General features: G+C 42.0%; 1 protein-coding gene across 1 annotated transcript in view; it reads right to left on the bottom strand.

Moving 5' to 3' along the window:
* Window positions 1–4,387: 4,387 nt before the first annotated feature.
* syt6a (synaptotagmin VIa) overlaps window positions 4,388–20,294 on the bottom strand; it is a gene marked incomplete at its 3' end in the record, with an annotated part of 93,249 nt that continues 77,342 nt past the window's right edge. The window contains exons 2-7 of the mRNA XM_080733438.1: window positions 17,701–18,103; window positions 16,575–17,133; window positions 12,878–12,998; window positions 11,505–11,676; window positions 4,662–4,812; window positions 4,388–4,459 (exon numbers count right to left, since the gene is read on the bottom strand). Coding sequence (XP_080589564.1) covers window positions 4,388–4,459; window positions 4,662–4,812; window positions 11,505–11,676; window positions 12,878–12,998; window positions 16,575–17,133; window positions 17,701–18,103 — 1,478 coding nt within the window. The remainder of the gene's footprint in view (window positions 4,460–4,661; window positions 4,813–11,504; window positions 11,677–12,877; window positions 12,999–16,574; window positions 17,134–17,700; window positions 18,104–20,294) is intronic.

Below are 20,294 nucleotides of genomic sequence, written 5' to 3'. Positions count from 1 at the left end.
ACATCACTGACTGACATCACTACAGTGCCCAAATTTGGAGATGACATCACAGACTGGCCTGGACACGGAACACCATATATGGGCATAAAAGAGTGCCAGCCAGACAGACGGATACGACGGGTATTGCACAACTGGACATCGATGGTGACTATTCTGCCCAACGGGCACCGGTCTGGGTTCTCCAACATTACTTCTGAGACTCCTATTCAATCCCTCATCGCACACCACTGGGCATCACATCAAGGATCTACAGTATATGGGCATAAAAGGGACACAGGTCGACAGACAGATACAGAGATCTCAATATATGGGCATAAAAGGGACGCAGACAGACGGGTGCAATGGGTACACTGACAAAGCCCCTGACAGTGCCAACACTATGACTCATATTGGTCGGATCAGCATAGCATAGGTGTGAGGGCTGCGCAGTTGCCTGAACCTCTTGTAGGCAGAAATTGTCAGAATTGTCATCAGAAATAGTGAAGATAGCTGCTCAACTAACTTGCATGACATCGTGATATATTTGTGATTGGCTATTTTCTCTATTTGTCATATGACGAAGTATAAATAGGACCAATAGGTCTTACGACTGCAACTCTCATTTCCTCCCCAGGAGCTTTGTTGTCATCTTGAAAACAATTAACAACCAGGGCTCGCTTCAAAGCAGAAAAGAAGAATCAATGTTAACACAAAAATGTACATTGAATAATAAATCACATTGATCACTGATAATTTTCATCATTACAAAAATATGAAACAAAATATATTTGAGTTTAGTTTATTACATTATTGTCCGTCATTTAACGTTTTACAATGATCCAGGATCTTAAAGGAACTCAAGAAAGACCTTGTCTTAACTATCAATTTACCAGAACATTTTTTTCCTCAAACATTTATATTACAAATACAAATATTTCGATACAAAATTGGAAAGTCAGTGATAACCATGACAGTTGGAAGGGATACAAGATCAAATATCAAGGAACAACACAACATTAGCCAAAGCTAGGAGGTCTTAAAACAGTCCATAAACTGAGGCAATTGATGTAACAGGTATGATCTATAATGGAAAACACACCACAATGTCAGGGGGAAAAAAACATATGGCCATCATAAAGCACATTTTAGAAGAGCTACTAGTTTCAGATTTTACACTCAAATCAGACAATAGAAATCTCTTAATAATTAGAATGAAAGGGAGTTTAAGGACTAAACCAACAGTGTGAATGTGAGAATCCCCTCAAAATCACATCTGTGGAGAAGGACATTAATAAGTACAGCCAAGAACCACATTGTGTCACCTCATTCTAGAGCCAGCAAGTGGCAGTTACACAGAGAAACATCACTCCTATACCTATGGCTTGTCTGTGTCAACAGCCGGCCTCTTGGTCTTGTCATCTCTGCCTCTCACACACGCTGAGGTAAGCAGCTCACTCTGGGTACACTTAAGGGAGATGGAAATAGCTAAAACAGAGCCTGCTATGTGTCTGCTTACCGCATCTGTTGGTGCTCTGCCATATTCATCTTTCTCCAAGACTGTGATTCATGGTGGCCTACCTTCTTTGTCTGCCTTCAGTTGAGTTCAGAGTTCAGTGCTACCTATTAGTATTCCAGAATATACTCTGGTGGATAGTATTTCATGTCTTTGAATGAACCATTGTTTAGGCCATCGCCAAAAACAGCTCTCTCTCTCAGATTTGGATTTAAAACTCCCATGGACTGTTGTTCATATCACTCACATTGGATGCTATTCAAAGAAAATCTCCTCATATTCAAAAGGAATGATCTCTACCTCTCCACCCACAATAACCATTCAATGTTTTCCCCGCCTCAGTTTTCCTGCCTAGCTTTGTACCTGAAAATGCCCTATAGCGCAAATAATTGCTATTTGTGCTTACAATATGAAACATCTCAAATAAAATCTACAATACAGCCCCTACTTGGAAAGGTAGACTTTGAAAAGCTGGTGTGAAATGTATATATTTTTTTTAAAGTTTAATCACATGTGACATTTGGCACCTTTGTCGTGCACCTTTGTATTTGAAACACATGGTGCCATTAAGGGTTTTAAATTATTTTAAAGTATAACATTTTGCACATTCTTTCTTACCCACAACTGACTTAGCTAAATGTAATGTACATCAATATTAATATAAGTGGAAGAGACAACCCACACAAACATGTATTAAATTGCACAATAAAATCCTCATTGTTAATTTAACAATGGATAAATTAACACTGATGGTTTTACTGTCAAATATATAGATCTTTCTTCAGAACCAAGACCAAGGCCTTCAACAAATCCATTACATTTATTTATTCTATTCTCTCCCCCTTTTTATTTTAATAGAACAGTTATTGTTGTTGCAAAATCGTGAATGCTATTACTGCTGTATGTGGTGTGTAGACCCTTATTGGTAGGCCTACATTTTTACACTCTCTAGATTTAAACTAATACTCAGGATTTTACGGTATAGATTTCAGATTCACCTCATCACCACTCTGTACACAAAGCCTTCATAGGGCCAGAATTCACATCAACTTTATTTTATTTATCATCTGCTTTCTGCAGTCATCACCAGCATCAAATAAATAAATGGAACCAATATAAATCCTTTCTTTTGAACTATGCATAATGGTAACATACACACACTTGCACATAAAATTACACACACCCACCTAACCTTGTACAAAAAAATGACAAACAAGTGCTAATTATTATTTTTTTGACTGAAGGAAAATTGTTGAGTTTCGGCTGAAGGAAAATTGTTGAGTTTTGACTTCCATGAAGCAAGCGCAAATGCCGTTCATAACAAACATCAAACAGAGACAGAGGTACTATTGTAAAGTGTGGTAACCTCAAGGGTCCTTGAGGAGGTTCTGGGGGGGCCCAGCAAAAGAGAAACAATTTAAACACTTTAACCCTATTTTTTGGAAGATTATTTAAAAGAAATGTGGAATACAAATCTGGCACAAAATCTTTTCAACTGGGGGTCCACAGCCAAATCTTAAAATCTGGGGGTCCTTGACATGAAAAGGTTTGAGAACCACTGTGCTAGTTATCCACGTCTTAAACCATATATACTTAGTCAAGTAAGTAGTACAGTCGGAGTGACCCAGTGGTCTATAGGACCCCACTTTTTTTTCACTCTAAGCAAATATCATCGCAGAAAACAGCTGATCTACAAGCTCACGATGCATCTCAGTGTGGCACATTATTTTTGCTGAATGCTGCCCAGGGTTGAGTCTCCGTTGAGAGGAGGAACCTACAGAGGATAAAGCCCTTGCCAATATGCTTTGTTTATGACAATAAAGTTACAATGACTGTGTTTTCAATGTTTAAAACCTTGTGCGGATCTTTCAGTTTCAACTTCCAGGCATTTCTTGACGCTGCACCCATCTAATGTGTTTGTGCAGGCCTTTTTTCCTCTCTCATGTTTCATATCTGGACCTTTGCCAGGTGGGAGTGGTTTCTCACATGGGAAATTGGGAATAGTTCCATAATAGACGTTGTTCTACAAATGAAATCAGTTAAGGTGCAGCCAGTTTGCTCAGGAATTACCTTTTGTCCTCCTCCTGTTCATCCACCATAAACGCCATACAAAACACTTCGTACTTCTTTTCTCGGCTGTCTGTAAAGATGCATTGAAGCTGCTGTGAGTATATTTTGGGCTCAGTCCCAGGCAGCCTCTGCTCTTCATTAAGCCAGAGATCAGGTAATTGTTTCTTTCACTGTGGTGGTGCGATATAAAGTATTCAGCTGGGGATTTGGAATTAATTTGCTGCATTCATCAGTTCCATTTCCCTTAAAAGCAATAAAGCTTGATGGAATAGTTTTGCACTCGATAGTGTGTCACAATGACAGTACGACAAACACTATCTTAAACATTTTATGTGAGAGGAAAGCTGAAGGGTTTTAAAAATAAGAATCATATTCCCCAACCTCATCCCCATTCTGGCTGCATGTGTCCTTATCTTCCCTCTTTGAAAACACACTCTGCCCTCAGAGAGCAATTTCCAACTGAAGCCTTATTGAAGACTGAAGAGTCTGTGTAACACAAAGCTGTAGATTCAGCCCGCCCTCCCCCTTAAAAGCACTGGGATCATGTCCAATTTGCCTCAATCTGGAAAAGTTAAGCTTGACGTCAAGTGTCTGTAGACGGGATGTCTGGTCTGCTCAGAGGCCAATCTCTCTCCAGGTCAGCTAGAGAAGCTTGTAGGTAAACATTTAACCCAAGAAGAAGATCAGTCCTGAAGAGTAAACAACAGGAAGGGGAGAGTGAGACGGGGATTGTGTTTCCCCTCTCATACAGATAGACAGGAAGAGAATTGTCGAGCGGTGGGAGATAGAAGCCTTCCTGGGCCACGGGGTCACAGGTGGTTCTGCTCAGGGGCTAGCAGGGGGTCTGGGGGAAGGGCAAGAGCCTTGGCTGTCAAAGCTGGCTGTCCTCGCTTTCCACTGGAGCACACACAAACAACAAGGCAGAGGTTTTGGTAGAACACACAGAAGATTGACCACATCCTAGTCTTCTGTACTATCAAACACTTATCCCAGATGTAAAATAGATAAAATAATAAATACATAATTTATTTATTTTGTTTGTCCTTTTCTTCTTCTTTTTTTCTACATTCCCCCCAAAGTATAAACACAACACACTCACCTCTTTTTCAGATTTTTTAGACTCCAGCAGGTGGTGCCAGTGGGCAATTGGCTTCCGTGGATACGCCAGCATTTCGTTCCAGTGGTCCCTACCGAGACCCTCAGCGCTGCACCCAAGTAGAATCACACCAATGATCTCATTATGACCTACCCTACAGGGACAAATACACATGACATCCACCCATTGTGTCAATAATTGCAGGTTGTTTTCAAGGCAAATAGATCTGTATATCGTCGTTGTCGGGTGGAAACCTTGTATGTCCAAAACCGTTTGTTTTGCATTTATCATTTAAAAAATGATTTAAACTAGTGAAAACAGCCGATCTACAAGCACACAACGCCTCGCACCGCGAGGCGTTGTGTGCTTGTAGATCTGCTGTTTTCACTACTTTTGTGTGACAGCCTTGTATGATGAAGCAGGGCTTTGCTTTACACATTTGAAACTTGGAGATACGAGGTTTCTGCCCGACAGTGACGATATATATGTGCGTGCGTGTGTGTGTGTGTGTGTGTGTGTGTGTGTGTGTGTGTGTGTGTGCGTGCGTGCGTGTGTGCGTGCGTGCGTGCGTGCGTGTGTGCGTGCTCTCCAGGAGGCACAATGATACTGCAGCTGAGCTGAGCTTGAGCTATGATGAGACAATACAAGTGACTCATCTCACTGCTTACATGGAGCCATCAAAGCCATTGTGAAATACAAAAAAAAGGTCTGAAGTGTAAATGAGAGTTACCCAAGCTTTTCTCTCTAAATTGGCCTGGGCCAAGGGCAGTGTTTGTTGTTGCACATAACATAACCCTTGGATCATCAACACAGTAGGGTTTCATCCTGAAACATCCTGAACAATAAGGATGGGCTGGCAATATTGCACATAAGTGTTAATATATCCATTGGTAACTATGAGAGTGTACAAAATAATGTAAGCAAACGGAGCCTTACAGGTCCATTTGTTACATTTGTACACTATCAGAGTTAAATCAATAGTAAGGAGTTTACAGTGTAATCCTCAGCGCATCCTTCCTTCCTCTCTTTACATGACAGAAAGAACACGCCATGACTTCTGACCTTTAACGATTGTGATCCCATTGTGTCACTTGGACTGCAGCCTCCTGCCTGCTGCTACTGGTTTATTATATCTCCACCTATCCTATCAAGGAGGCAGCAGGGTACACCTTCTCTGCATGAAGTATTGCCTCTTGGTTAAAGCCTAATTTGTTTTGTTGCTCTGACTGATGGTTAATTTTCTTTTTCTTTTTTTTTTTGGTCAGACGCTAGGTTATAGGGCTGTATGCCTGTCAGCTTCAGCTATATTGTACATAGACCATTTGCCTGTGTTTTAATGTGTGGTCATTAAAATGTTAGCGACATACTTGAATGACTAAGTTAATGTTGGCAAAACATCATTTGCAGTTAATGAGTCATGGACGTTTGAACTCCGTGCATAAATCAATCTTTTACCCAAGGACTATTTTCGGCTTTATAAAATGTGTTAAAATGTAGCAATGTCCTTAATGATCCTTTAAACGAACACTTTACCTACAGTATTTTCAACTGAATCTTTATATAACTGGTCCTCAATAATACTCATTTGTCATTTCCTTCTACTCGCTCTGCGTCCCATTGGTGGGCTATGGACAGTTCAGAAACCTGCCTACCGATGTCATCATCTGTGGAGATTCCAAGCTAATGGAAACCACAGCCTTTCTCTTCCTGGAAAGGTAGCATGCTGAAATTGAAGCTGCATTGTTCTTGCATCAATTTAAAAATAATTTGAAATCTTGTTTGTAATGACTACTGATGATACAATCAGTGGGCACATTTAGAACTATCTACTCCTGTACCATCTCTGCGACACAGAGCGTGTAGACAAACAAGAATTGACACACAGTCAATATAAAATCTGTGGATTGGTGTGTTGACGTTAGTGTAAAAAAAGTTTGAAAAAAAAATTTTTTTGAAAAAAAAAAAAAAGTTTGGAAAAAAAAAATTTAAAAAAAAAAAGTTTAGGTCCAAAAATGTGTTAAAAAATCGACCTGATGGTGGCGCTATATGGGACAGATCCATGTCGATGAGATAAGTGTAGACATACTGTGTAGCGATTTGTGTGATTTTAGGGCAAAAACTGTAGGAGCAGTATTCAAAAATGTGTTTTAAAAAATTTGGCGGGGGTCCCTGGAGCTGCGGGGGTCCCTGGAAGGGTGGAGGTTGTGGATTGGCAGACAAGGATTGTGTGTGGAAAATTTCACATGGATAGGGGCAAAAAAGTGTGATGTGACGTGACAGACAGACTGACGGACAGACAGGCGGTGGAGGTTTTCATAGTAACTGCGACCTGAAGGTCGCAATTATAATCATTAGTATTGTTTATTTTAATTATTATTATTAAGGAACTCTAGAAATCTCAGTTGGAACTGATGGATGGATGGATGGATGGATTATTTTAGAGTAAGCTACTTTATTTACCATTATTGTGTACTCCGCCACATGGGGAGCAATCTTCAATTCAATCTTCAATTCAAAGAAGCTTTATTGGCATGAGAACACAAACGTTTACACAGTGGTGGAAAAAGTACCTACATTTTTATAATTAAGTAAAAGTATCAATTCTGCAATGTAGAATCACTCTGTTACAAGTAAAAGTCCAGAATTAAAAATGTACTTGAGTAAAAGTACAAAAGTATTGGTATCCCACCCAGACGCCCCAATACTGGACTGCCACCGGGTCCCAAAAGGCAGCCCCCAGACATCAGAAATTTAAAAAAACAAAACAAAAACATAATAGGTTATATAATCCCAGAGGGAAGGTGCTATGTGGCGACATATTTATCTAAAAGGTAAAAAAAGAAAAAAAAAACTAATGTCCATGAGTCAGTTGTAAAATAAAGTAAGGCCTGCCAGTCGAGAGAGGCTGCTGTTACAACCAAAAAAGAAAAAGTAACAAAAATAGTAGTGATACCACCTCCCAGCCGGCAGAGGCAGCGTAGAACCATTAATTGTCGAGCGCATAGGTCGAGCGTGGTTCAGAGTTCAGAGTTCACAGTTTGGTCCATCCTGTCAGAGGCACACAATGGCGGCCACCGACCAAAAACAAACAACTCAGGCTATCAGCATATTAGAGCCACATCGTAAGATGAAGTATAAAAACAACGAAAACATGTCGAGAAGTCTCGACTACAATCATGTCATCATAAAGTGCAAAGCATTCGATCGCTCTCTAACACTTAACTAAACCGCCGTAACGTAATCGTCATGTACGGAGAGAAAGAAACAGCGCATATTAGCATACCACAGGCGCAATAGAATTCGCCGTAAACAAAATACCCAATTGAGTAAACAAGTGGTTCGCATTAACCGTTGGAACGGACATGTCTACATACGCCGTTTGATCATATAATATCAGTCAAAAAAGGGTTGCGTATTTTCGTCAGAAAAGGAAATAGGAAAATTAAAGAAAGAAAAAACCCTGTTAGCATGTACTAGCTAGTTAGCCAACCCCACACACTATCGCCCATTCCCGTCTGTCTTTCAATGTTATATGAGATACTTAAAGTGTGGTTCCTGTGGAAATAAGCCTCGGCTTTCTAGGATCTCTAGTTGACCTTGTACCAGTGATTTGTACTGTCATGAAACTGTACTTTTTTCTATTGCAAACTTCTAATAAATTCTTCAATCAATCAATCAGTTATTGCTTTGTAGATTAGCATTATTGGGCTAAATGTAAAGACGCTACGCTGCGCCAACCGTGAGCAGTTTAACAAATTTGCTACGTACGTCTACACAAACGGTCAGATTACAAAGATAAATTGCTTAGTGAAGGCTCACGGATGTCACCATAGGGTACGCTTCAGCAGAATGTCCCGTAATGATCGTATTATTTAAAGAGGAGTATTTTAATCCGATCGGTCGTCGTTTCCTTAAAAAGGTATTAATGTATCTAAGTGCAGTACACCTCGCAACCGATGGGGTCGCATGGCTGAAAAACAACAGAAAATGACGTCTGATCGGATTAAAATGCTGTTTATTAAACAATACGAAAGATACAGGTAATTCTGCTTGAGCGTACCATACTGTGACATCTGTGAGACTTCAGTAAGCACTTTATCTTTGAAATATGAACGTTTTTGTACGTAGCTAACGCTAGCTAACGTTAGCGTTAGCCGTTAGCCACACATCCAGAATAGTCTAAGTCAATTTTCCAACGGCGAGTGAACGATTGCATTCCGAGTTGGGTCGCCGTTTTATTCCATGAGTAATTGTGTATAACATGTCTGCGTTAGCCTGCAGCTAGCGCTAGCTAGCGTTAGCCTGCAGCTAGCGCTAGCTAACGTTAGCGTTAGCCGTTAGCCACACATCCAGAATAGTTTAATTAATATATGTCAATTTTCCAACGGCGAGTGAACGATTGCATTCCGTGTCCTTCATGGATTTTTTTCCCCCTGGCTGTCAATGTTTTTATTGTTCAAAAAGAAAACGTTCTGAACGTTAAAACTAGATAGTTTTACGATCATAACAATGTGACAAACGGATCGGATCCTTTTTTTCCAAACTCGAGAAGAAGAACAGCGCAAGGCCGCTCCCAGAGCCCTAGAATGGAGAGTTGCGTGTCCGCGGTGACACCACTCTCTGATTATACTGCTCTGGCCGCTCCCAATCATGACACTAGCTTGTAGGGATGTGAATCTCGACCACTGACGCGATACGATACGCACCTCGATACACTGCCAGCGATACGATATAATTGCGATACATTAAAATCCTGCCGATACGATACATCACGATTTACCCCTGTTCCCGACACGATGCGATACGATTCACGATTCACCACGATTCAAGCCCAAATCCCAAAATTTACAAAACATAGCGACTAAATATTTATGAAATTTAAATTCAAGGCAATTTATTGTTTCACTGTAGTACTAGGCTCTGTCTAACAACCCAACATATAGTATTCTGGGAGAACACAAAGCTGCTGGCTATTGTAGAATTGTTTGATAACTAATCATATAGAAGGCCTATGTCATTATTAGTAGGCCTATATGTCTTCAACTGGGGGTCAGGGACCCCAATCCAGGGTTATTACAGGGGGCCTGCCAAATATTTGTGTGATACAGTAGGCTATAATGCCTAGCCTACAGCGAGGGTCCCTGCTTGATCTCTGTCTGAGCTAAGGGGTCCTTAACCTGAAAAACTATAAAGTCCCTCCCTGGTTTGTATTATTATATCATTATATGATATAATAATATTATATAATATCATATTATATTATATTTTATCCAGGATTATGCATTTTTTATAGCCAAAATGTTTTAAAACAGACCTACAAGCTCACTGCGCGTCGCATCCACGACGCATTGTGAGCTTGAGGGTCTGCTATTTTAGGTGCGACACCCTTGTACTGCGATGTATAAAGTAGGCTTCTTTCCCAGAGCACAACTAGCAGCAGAGAAAGTGAGAGTTGCTTGCATCAAACAGGAAAGTTGCAGAACAGTGACAAATACTTTGTTAAACGCAAGCAGTAGTCCTACAACACCCAGCAACATTGTTGTTGTGTGTGTGCGTGCAGTTAATAGTCTATCAATCAATTGTCCGTCGGAGATTCGCTAAGAAACGGCTGTTGATTACATATCACTCAGCCTGTGCCACTCTGTGACAACAATCAGCGCAGCGGACTTGGATGTTATAAAGCTAAGTAGGCTACTAATCTTGCATCTTTTTAACCCGTGGGGCTGCTAGTTCGTCTGTGTTGATTCACTTTCACTCGCATTTCGCTGCACTGTCTGTCTCCCTGGTTGCCTGCATGCAGAGCGCAGATGTTGTCCGAGTCGCAGCTCGCATTTAGACTGGCTTTTGGGGAGGGGGCTGAATGCTGGGCTGATGGTGCATTCAAGGCGCCTCGGAAACACAGGATAGAATGAAATACTATAATGGAAGAACCGATACAATCGCGGAATTTACCGATCCAGTCACTCACGGAACGATCCATCACGATTTCAGCCGTATATTGTACCGGTACACACTGAATGAACCGATTCACTCGTATCGCGGATGTTTGTATCGCGATTACGATCCGTACCGGTATATCTTCGCATCCCTACTAGCTTGGTTACCATGTGACATGCGACAGCCAATCGGCAAATAGGTGACCTAGGTGACCTAGGTCGCCTGAATGTCTCAGGACAATGTAACGTGTTTAATGTAATCTGTTTCACAGATTTAAAAACGGTCACAGTCCCACAGTAAGCATTTGTGAAAAGCTGTGTGGAGATGATGAGTGATCCTTTAAGCCAGTGGTTCTCAACCTGTGGTACGTGTACCACTGGTGGTACATGGGCCCCCATCTGGTGGTACTCAGAAGAGTTCCCCAAGAATAAGAAAAAATACATAAGTGGAGTGAAATATATATATTATACAGTACTACAGGTAGTTCTTCTGACCAAGCAATTGGTTGAAATAGGCTCTCCAACCGTGCTGAAATGAGCATGAGGGCACACCTAGCCGTTAATAGAGGATTTGAGAACAGTTTAACCATGTTAGAAATATCATCGGTTTGCATGGGAAGTTCACAAATGTAGTAGCTAAATCTGGCCGATGATTTCAAGGAATAAATTGGCCTCCTGTGTTAACTGTGCATAGCTGAATAGAATGGGGTTAGGGTTAGGGTGGTATGGTATGGTATTATGGTGGTACTTGGAGAGACACATATTTTCTGAGGTGGTACTTGGCGTAAAAAGGTTGAGAACCCCTGCTTTAAGCTAAATGAATGGTTTTCATATGGAAGAGAGGTTAGGCCCAAATAAAGGAGAAGCTACAGAAGCTACTGTATGTAAAGTATGTGAATGCTTTACATACAAGTCGTAGTCCATGACAGAGATGTGGAGGCTGACGTGGTCCATGCTGTCTGGAGGGATGTCAAAAATGATGGCTTCATTGTACGTTGGATTCAGAGTGTTCTTTTTTATGGTCGTCTTCTTCTTTTTCAAACGTTTCCCATCGCAAATGAGCGACACTTTGACATAGGGATCTATTATTGAGAGAGCAAATCAAGAAAGAAAAATGGCTGATTTAAGTCACAAGTCACTCTGACATCCTCAGTTTACATAATTATATCGTCACTGTCGGGCAAAAACCTTGTATCTCCAAGTTTTCCATTTTTACGTTTTCTCGTAAAGTAAAGCCCTGCTTCATCATACAAGGCTATCGCACAAAACTAGTGAAAATAGCCGATCTACAAGCACACAATGCCTCGCACCGCGAGGCATTGTGTGCTTGCAGATCGTCTATTTTCACTATTCTAAATCATTTCTTAAGTCATTACTAAATAAACGGTTTTGGACATACGAGGTTTCCACCCGACAACGACAATATATAAAGCTATCGAAACAACCTCAAAGACCCAGTGGGCATTATGATGCAGTGGGCATCCTCACCCTCCAGTGAGGACACATTCTACTGAAGCATTAAAGCCAACCCATCAGTCTTTGGAGGAATGTTGGTGAGTCAACACCTCCAAATCGGATATGAGGCCCACTAATAGTGAACTTAAATGGGATCATTGACAGAACCTCCTGGATGGATGCTGATCTCAATCTTACTCCATCAGGGGCAGCCTCATATGATCCATTATGGCAGCATTTAGTGAGCGGCCCTGCGTCCAATAAACAACAAACAAGAGTGCTTGCCTTGCAACCCAATCTGCTGGAAGGCACAATTTGATAGCCATGGTTTATGACACAGATTGACCTAATGGTAGCTTGGTCTAAAACAACCAAACTGAAGCAGATCAAAGTTGTGAAATACAGTCCGAGAGGGGAAGTGCTGCATTCATTCTGAATTACACTTGGATTCCTTGCATTAAATCAATGTACAATAAATGCTTCAATTTCACACAAGTGATTGTATCAGTATTGGAGACGTGGAATGGAATGGGGGTTATGGACCAGCAGTCTATTACAATGCAAAAGAGCCGCGGCTGCAACCATCTTTTTTCAACAACAATGCAAAAGAGCCGCGGCTGCAACCATCTTTTTTCAACATCTAACAAAAACAAATAGAATTTAGCGGTGGTAAGGGCTTTTCAACGTTTGATTATTCTTTTTGACAGGGAGTATTTGTATTGAGAATTGGATATTCTCTCTGAGCCCTTATTGCAAACAGTACATCATCATAATCATCCTTGGACTCTCGCACGCACGCACGCACGCACATACCCACAGGCACACTACCTGAATATCCAGTGATGTCCATAGCCTTGAGGTTCCTGCATTTGATGACTGTGAGTGTGAGTCTCCCTGCGGTGGGCAGGTAGCATAGTGAGAACATGATCTCACCAAGGTCCACACTCTCCTGTGGGGGAGCGCACACACACACACACACGCACACGCACACGCACACGCACACACACACACACACACACACACACACACACACACACACACACACACACAAATTGTTTTGATGATTAAAATGAAATGTTGACAGTCAATGAGCCGGCTAGCAGTTCAAATACTCAAATACAACATTATTTTGATATCGCTTGTGGGGCTCAAACCTCTTACTGATCTACAAGCTCACAACGCAACACACAGACACATTTTTTTAGCTTGTAGATCGGATAATAGGGTTAAAGTGATTTTAATGCTATATTGACTAATTTAGCTTGGGACACCCTGGAACCAAGCAAAATTAGGGGGAATAACTTTATTAGGCCTCCTGCAATGTTTAATTTTTAATGTTTTACTTACCCACCTGACATAGTGTAGAGAGATGCAATGAGAAAGACAAAGATAATAGGCTTTGAGATTGATAAAACGTATGAATTCACTGGGTCATCATTTTTATCCTGACAACATCCGCATTTCCATTACCACAGCAATTTAATGTGTTTTGCTTGCAGGTATGTTTATAATGCTGAACTGTTTTTAGATGTTTTTAGCCCTGCATTGGGCAGATTGTAAGTGAGTTGATCAGATACGTGAAATGGTTTCGCAATGATATGTCTACATGACCTTTTCACTGTGCTAGCATTGTTTTATAACACCCTTCGTGCACTTTCTTCCACTGGTTCTTACGGTTGCACGTTTTTGTTATTTTACAAACTTCTTACTTAGGCTAAATGCTTTCTCAACATTGCTGTGATTACGTTCATGTAATTCCATTTCATGTTTTATTGAACACTGTATGATGATTTGAGGTTTCCTTTATTTGATAAAAAATAAAAAACCTCTGCTATTCTGGGAGGATGATTGCCAGAAGTTGGAGTGGTTGTTTAATTATGAAGTATTTTAGGTGGCACACTTTTCTTTCTAGAGCCTGGAGTAGAACACAATCTCATCTTAAATCTCAAGTAAATTCATTTCCGGTCTCCTGTTAAGATGTGAGGTAAAAGGCTCAATGTTGTATTTTAGGCTGTACTATTATAATTATGTAATCTGCCATGTATGAAGTTTGGGTGTTTTAGTTAATAATTTGTTTGATCATTGTTGTGAATTGTCATATCGGTTCAATGTCTTTGTCAAATTAAATGTAAACGTGTCCATATGGGCTGTGCTTCCTTGGAAGCATTCACTTTAATAAAGAAAAATCAATCGTCTAACAAGTCTAAATAGGTAATGTTTATGTTGTTATGCCATGCAAAAGATTGGTCAGTACATTCATTTGATTACTGCTGGCCTAACATAAACAACTGTATTTTTGGTACCTTATACAAACTAATGGTAATTAATAATAAGTACTGTGTAATGCCAGAACCTACTATATATGTAAGGCGTGTATCCAGAGCGCCGCTGAGTACAGCTGCAGCTGCAAATGAAACTGGGGATTTCATTTAAGGATGTGGAATTTTGAATCTATCGTAGTTAGATGTAGGGGGCATAGTAAATTCAAAGTCCATGGAAATTAGACCTGCTTTAACCTTTTTAAAGAAAGCAGAGTGCTGTGTTGGTGGCATGCTGATCTATTATTTAAATAGATGATCATCTATCCTAAAGTCAAGTCATTTACTCAACAAGGCCTGACATTATCTTTGCAGGACGATTAACCACAATCTTGGCCATGGACATCTTGCGTGCACGTGTCAATATAAACAGTCACAGGCACATTATGTAGAATAGATACATGAATATCAAGCTAATATGGAGAGGTTTATGAGAAATCTCTTGCCATACATGCTAGCAAGAAAAAAGCTTCCCAAAATAGTTTCCCAGATCGAATATGTCTGCTTCAGTGCAGACATCAATAATTTGCTCCTTCCCCTCTAGACTCTTTATCGTACTAATGTCTCTGGGTCAGTGTTATTGATGAATATTCCTCCTTGACCTATTAACAGGGGGAAGCTGCAGGAGTCTAGAGAGAAATGATGTAGACTTTCCTGTTCTTTTTCATTCATTCATTACAACAATATTTAATATACCTATAAGTCCAACACTCTTATCTTATCGCCGCCATAACAGAAGGCTGGGAGGGCAGAGATTATGTTTTTGCCCCTGTGTGTGTGTGTGTGTGTGTGTGTGTGTGTGTGTGTGTGTGTGTGTGTGTGTGTGTGTGTGTGTGTGTGTGTGTGTGTGTGTGTGTGTGCGCGCGCGCCGCGCACGTGTGTGCGCGCGCGCGTGTGTGCGCGCGCGTGTGTGTGTCCAAAGCTCACACAAATCAATACACTATTTTTTCAAAAGTCATGTGATATACAAATTCCATTCCGATTGGCTATCGGCTTCCAAAGTTTGTGTGATGGGCCTATCTTGGCTTATGGGCGCCACAAACGTATTTGGATTTTACGAACAGAACATCATACTAGTAGCTGACATGTCGATGTGGTGTGGAGAGCGTTTTTGATACCTTTCAACTGACTGATCTCCTGACTTCATTCCACTTCGAAGAAGAAGTCTGGACAACACAGTTTAGACTAGAGTGTAGGGGCTTTACACAGCCCTGGTTAGGCAACCAAGCCTGAGGGAGATATGCGCTTCGTTTCATCTTACATTTTTATTTGGATGTTTCATTTGCACACCAAACAACGTTTTTCTTTTTTCTTTTGCCTGTTTTTTGTTGTTGTTATTTTTGTTGTAAGTTAAGTGAGCTAGAGCTTTTGGCATAAAATTTGAAATCAATAAAGACGGTGGGCCCTGTTTGTGTTAAAGAATAAGGTAACTGCCTTTCTGTCTCCTGAACAATAAGGTAAGAGCTTACTGAACCTCTAAGAAGTGTAGTTCAGCAGCCAGAGGGTGAAATTCAGATTTAAGTGTTTGATGAAGATGTTGAAGTGATAAAAGTGCCTACAGTACAGTGATGCCCCAAGCCCAGGAGGATTATTTAGTTCACCAAGTTGGCTCCTGGATATCATTAAAAAAGGAGAATAATAACTTTTAGAAGAAGCCATTAGTACTGTAGGCAGTCTGACTCTGGCTTGAGGTGTTTAACACGAGCTCTGACTTTAGCTGGTCCCCATATACCCCATACATAATAGTGGGAATAAGGTTAGGCTACAATGTGAAAGCTGACTGAGGTAGTTTGACAGTAATAAAACATGAAATAATGTTATTTGACATATCCATGCACCCTGTCATATCACCTGTCATATCATATAAAATGTACAGTAACCTCCAGCAACGTGCAGAGAATGTTAAAGAGGCAGAGGCTGAAATTTCGAAAAGGGTCTTTTGGTGAAAATACTGTATCGAAATGAATAGACCTCCAAGCTCACAACGCGTCGTCTATTTTCGGTGCGTGATACCACATTGAATTATGCTTAGCATAAACAATTTCTTTCACCATAGTAAAAACTGAATTCATGTTCTGGAGAGGGCACTTTTAGTTACAGACGGATAAAAGGACAGGGGCTCGAGCCCCCTTTGATGGCTATGTGCGAACGTGCCTGGTAACCTCCAAATCAGCAATTGTCATATTAGTAAAAGCCAGGATTCTTACACTGGTGGCGTAGTCAATGTCCCTCCAGATGTTTGTCTCTCTGGACAGGTCAGACGTCTCAAACAAGTTGTCCAACACCACTTCTCCGATCATATCGTGCCGTGAAAACCTGTCAAAGTCAAAGACGCTCATATGGAGCTTCCTGACGGCCAGCTCGTCATAAGGCACGGGGAACTGGAAGCTCTCGTTGAAGGTGGGGTTGAGCGTCTTTCGGTGGACGCGCGTCTGGAACTTCTTGCGGTCCGGCAGCAGGTAGACCTTAACGTAAGGATCGGAGCTGCCGCACAAGTCCTTAGCGGGTAGATCGAAGGCCTTGAGTATGTTCACCAGCAGGCACTCGTTCTCGTAGTCGTACTTGAGGGAGAAGTTAATCTTCCCACAGTTTATGCCGCTGTTCTTGGACGAAGCCTCCATCTCCGAGTTCTTCTGTGTGTACAGCTCTGGCTGGATGCGCCCGATGCCGGTGGACTTTTCCTCCTTTTCGACCTCATAATCGTTTCCCAGGTCAAGGCTGCCCACCTGCATCTGCCTGGGAAGATGCCTTTTGAATGAGCTGTGCCTGCGTAGGGGTGGGGGTGGGGTCAGGGAGAGTTATAAGACAGGGACAGAGAAAGCTATGTGTGAATAGCTTGATTGCAGTTACAGTTAAAAAAAAAAAAACTTTTATTTTGGAAGCATACAATCATTGATTTAAGAAATGTTTTTTGCCATATATTCCAAGATATCTGAAAAGGCCACCACATACAATTTCAACATATTATTATATACAGTATATTGTATTGTTGCAATATTGAACCCTAAAGGAAGTGTACAATATGTGCTTGCGTGTGTGTGTATACCGGTACATATACGGTATATACTGTGTATATGTGTGTGTGTGTGTGTGTGTGTGTGTGTGTGTGTGTGTGTGTGTGTGTGTGTGTGTGTGTGTGCGCGTGTGTGTGTGTGCGCGCGTGTGCGTGTGCGTGTGCGTGCGTATCATTCAATATATCATGCATGGGCAAATACATCTGCCCGCACTGTGCCTAAGCAAGTCGTGCATATATGTGATTGCACTTTCCAGCCAAAGAAGTGATAAGTGCTCGGGGGGTGCATGGGGTTGGGGGAGGGTTGGGGTGAGGCTGACCTCGTGGAGGAGGCAGGCTCCGTGGTCTGTCTCTGCATGCGTTGCGTGCGACGCAGGAAATGCTCCTTCATGGAGAGCTGCACGTCTGTGGGGATGTCAGGCGACGTGTGGCTTATCTTCACCGCCGCCTCCAGGAAACCCATGGAGTCCATGCGTTCCTTCACCTTCTCCGTTGCCATGGCTACCGGTGGCTGCTGGGGACTGGGCGGGTGGAGGAGGAGCGGGGGTCGCGGGGGGCCGTGGTCGGGGCTGTGGGCCGGGGCGAGGGGAGCTGCCGAGATGGAGAAGGACGCCTTATTCCGCCAAGGCACCCAGCACAGCTTCCAGGAGGCGAAGGCAACAAGGCCCAGCAGGGCCAGGCCGCAAACCACAAACACACAGAGGAGGACGCCAAACGTCACGTCTGCCGGGGGAGAGCCGCAGGTACCCGAAGAAAGCAGGATCACACAATATGGACAAGCAGATGGTGATTACAAGGGACACGGAGAGAGAGAGAGAGAGAGAGAGAGAGAGAGGGAGAGAGAGAGGGAGAGAAACAGAGTCAATTAGAAACCCAGAATAGGATCCCCTCCCCCCTCCCACTGTGTCAGTGGTGGTTGTATAAGGTCTGCAGAACTGGAGCCAAGTATTACTGGGAGACGGACTTCATAAATAGCAAAGCTGACTGAATAAGTCTCTAGCTATATGGGAAAGAGCTTATATGTCTGGTTATGAGAGTAAATACAGTTCATATGCATTTTTGGCACATAGTCAACTGAGTACATACATACATACACAAGCACATTAATTCACGCACGCACGCACGCACGCACGCACGCACGCACGCACGCACGCACGCACGCACGCACGCACGCACGCACGCACGCACGCACACACACACACACACACACACACACACACACACACACACACACACACACACACACACACACACACACACACACACACACACACACACGCACTCTCTCTCACACACACACACACACACACACACACACACACACACACACACACACACACACACACACACACACACACACACACACACACACACACACACACACACACACACACACACACACACTTGCAGATGCACATCATTTTGCATTATCTTTGCACTTGGGTTGGTGTTAAAGTACAAGTACTGTACAGTTCAGTGTGTCATCAAATGGTATAAAGGTAAATTGTATACACTATATAATATGGCATACAACACTGCGAATGGAGCCTGCTCTCGTATACATCTTTTATATTTTGTGTGAATGGTGGTGGCGGTGGTGTTGTGTACAGTATGTGTAGGTGTGAGAGGGAATCTGAAAGCGGGGGAGGGCTGTTCAAACTAATTTATTTTCCTACATTCTGAATATCTCTCCCGGGGGAACGGGTTGCATACAGACGTAGACATTAAGAGGCACCAAAAACTGCTGACAAGCGTCATGCGTTGCATGTGTAATGACCGGAAAACCTCCCCCCCTTAAAAAAAAAGAAAAGAAACAACACATCACCTTATCCCCAATGATTGTTATGAAGTAATTATATATTCCTCCATCCACCATGATATTTGCATCCATCAGCGGAGATTGAATCCAATTGTTTTTAAATGTCACCGCAGTGCTCCTCCCCTCATGGCCACTGATACCTCACGTTTATCTTCAATAACTCATGTTGAGGTGGTGGGGGGGGGGGGGGGGGGGGGGGTGATGTCTCATGAGGATCCCTGACATGAATTTGCAGGCAAGGCTGAAGAGATAAGAGAAAACAGGCTCCAAGGCACATTCAATTTGTTCCATTAAAGGGGGGAGGAGGCCCCGTGGCTCACCTGGTAAGAGTGCATAAACCATAAATAAGGTAATAATAAAGATATCCAGTGGTCTTCAACGTTTTCAGGCCAAGGACCCCTTAGTTGAGAGAGAGAGACAACCTGTTCATAGATTCCATATAGTTTCATAGTTTGACAGCACAATCGTCAGTGTATTTTGGATTCATGATAATTTGTGTTTTCAGATATTTAACCTCTTGAACCGTCAATACTTAATAAACTTTCACTGAACTTAGTCTGCTCTTTTTCCCCTCTACACCAAAGCTCTTTGCCGAAAATAGCAGATCTACAAGCTCACAAGGCCTCGCTGCGACGTTGTGAGCTTGTAGATCTGCTATTTTTGTTCTTTAAAGTTCTCATAATATGGCCACTATAGGGTTCAAGTGGTTAATAATATAAAAAAGGAGAAAAAGAAATTCTATCACTCAAAGATTTGGAGGACCCCCTGTTGAAGACACCTGTTATAGTCCTTACTGTAGCTGGCCTGGGTTTGAATCACCCCAGGCTCTTGCTGCATGTCATCCCCTTTTTCTCTCCCACCTTTCCTGTCTCACTGTCACTGTCAGAACTAAAGCAGAAATGCAAAAAGAAGGAATCTTAGGGGGAGGGGGAATCCTCTAAATTATGCATCAGGTTCAAACCTTTCTCGTTGCAGCGGACCGATATGAGCCTGTCTTTAAGCCGTGAGACCCAAAGGATTCTGCTCTTTCAGTGAGTTACATTTTTAGAACATCAATATGATTAATCATTTATACAGCAAACCGTGAAACTAGAG

The sequence above is a fragment of the Nannobrachium achirus genome (assembly GCF_963921795.1).
Source record: "Nannobrachium achirus genome assembly, chromosome: 9".
NCBI lineage: Eukaryota > Metazoa > Chordata > Actinopteri > Myctophiformes > Myctophidae > Nannobrachium > Nannobrachium achirus.
This window is presented reverse-complemented; position numbering and strand designations above follow the sequence as displayed.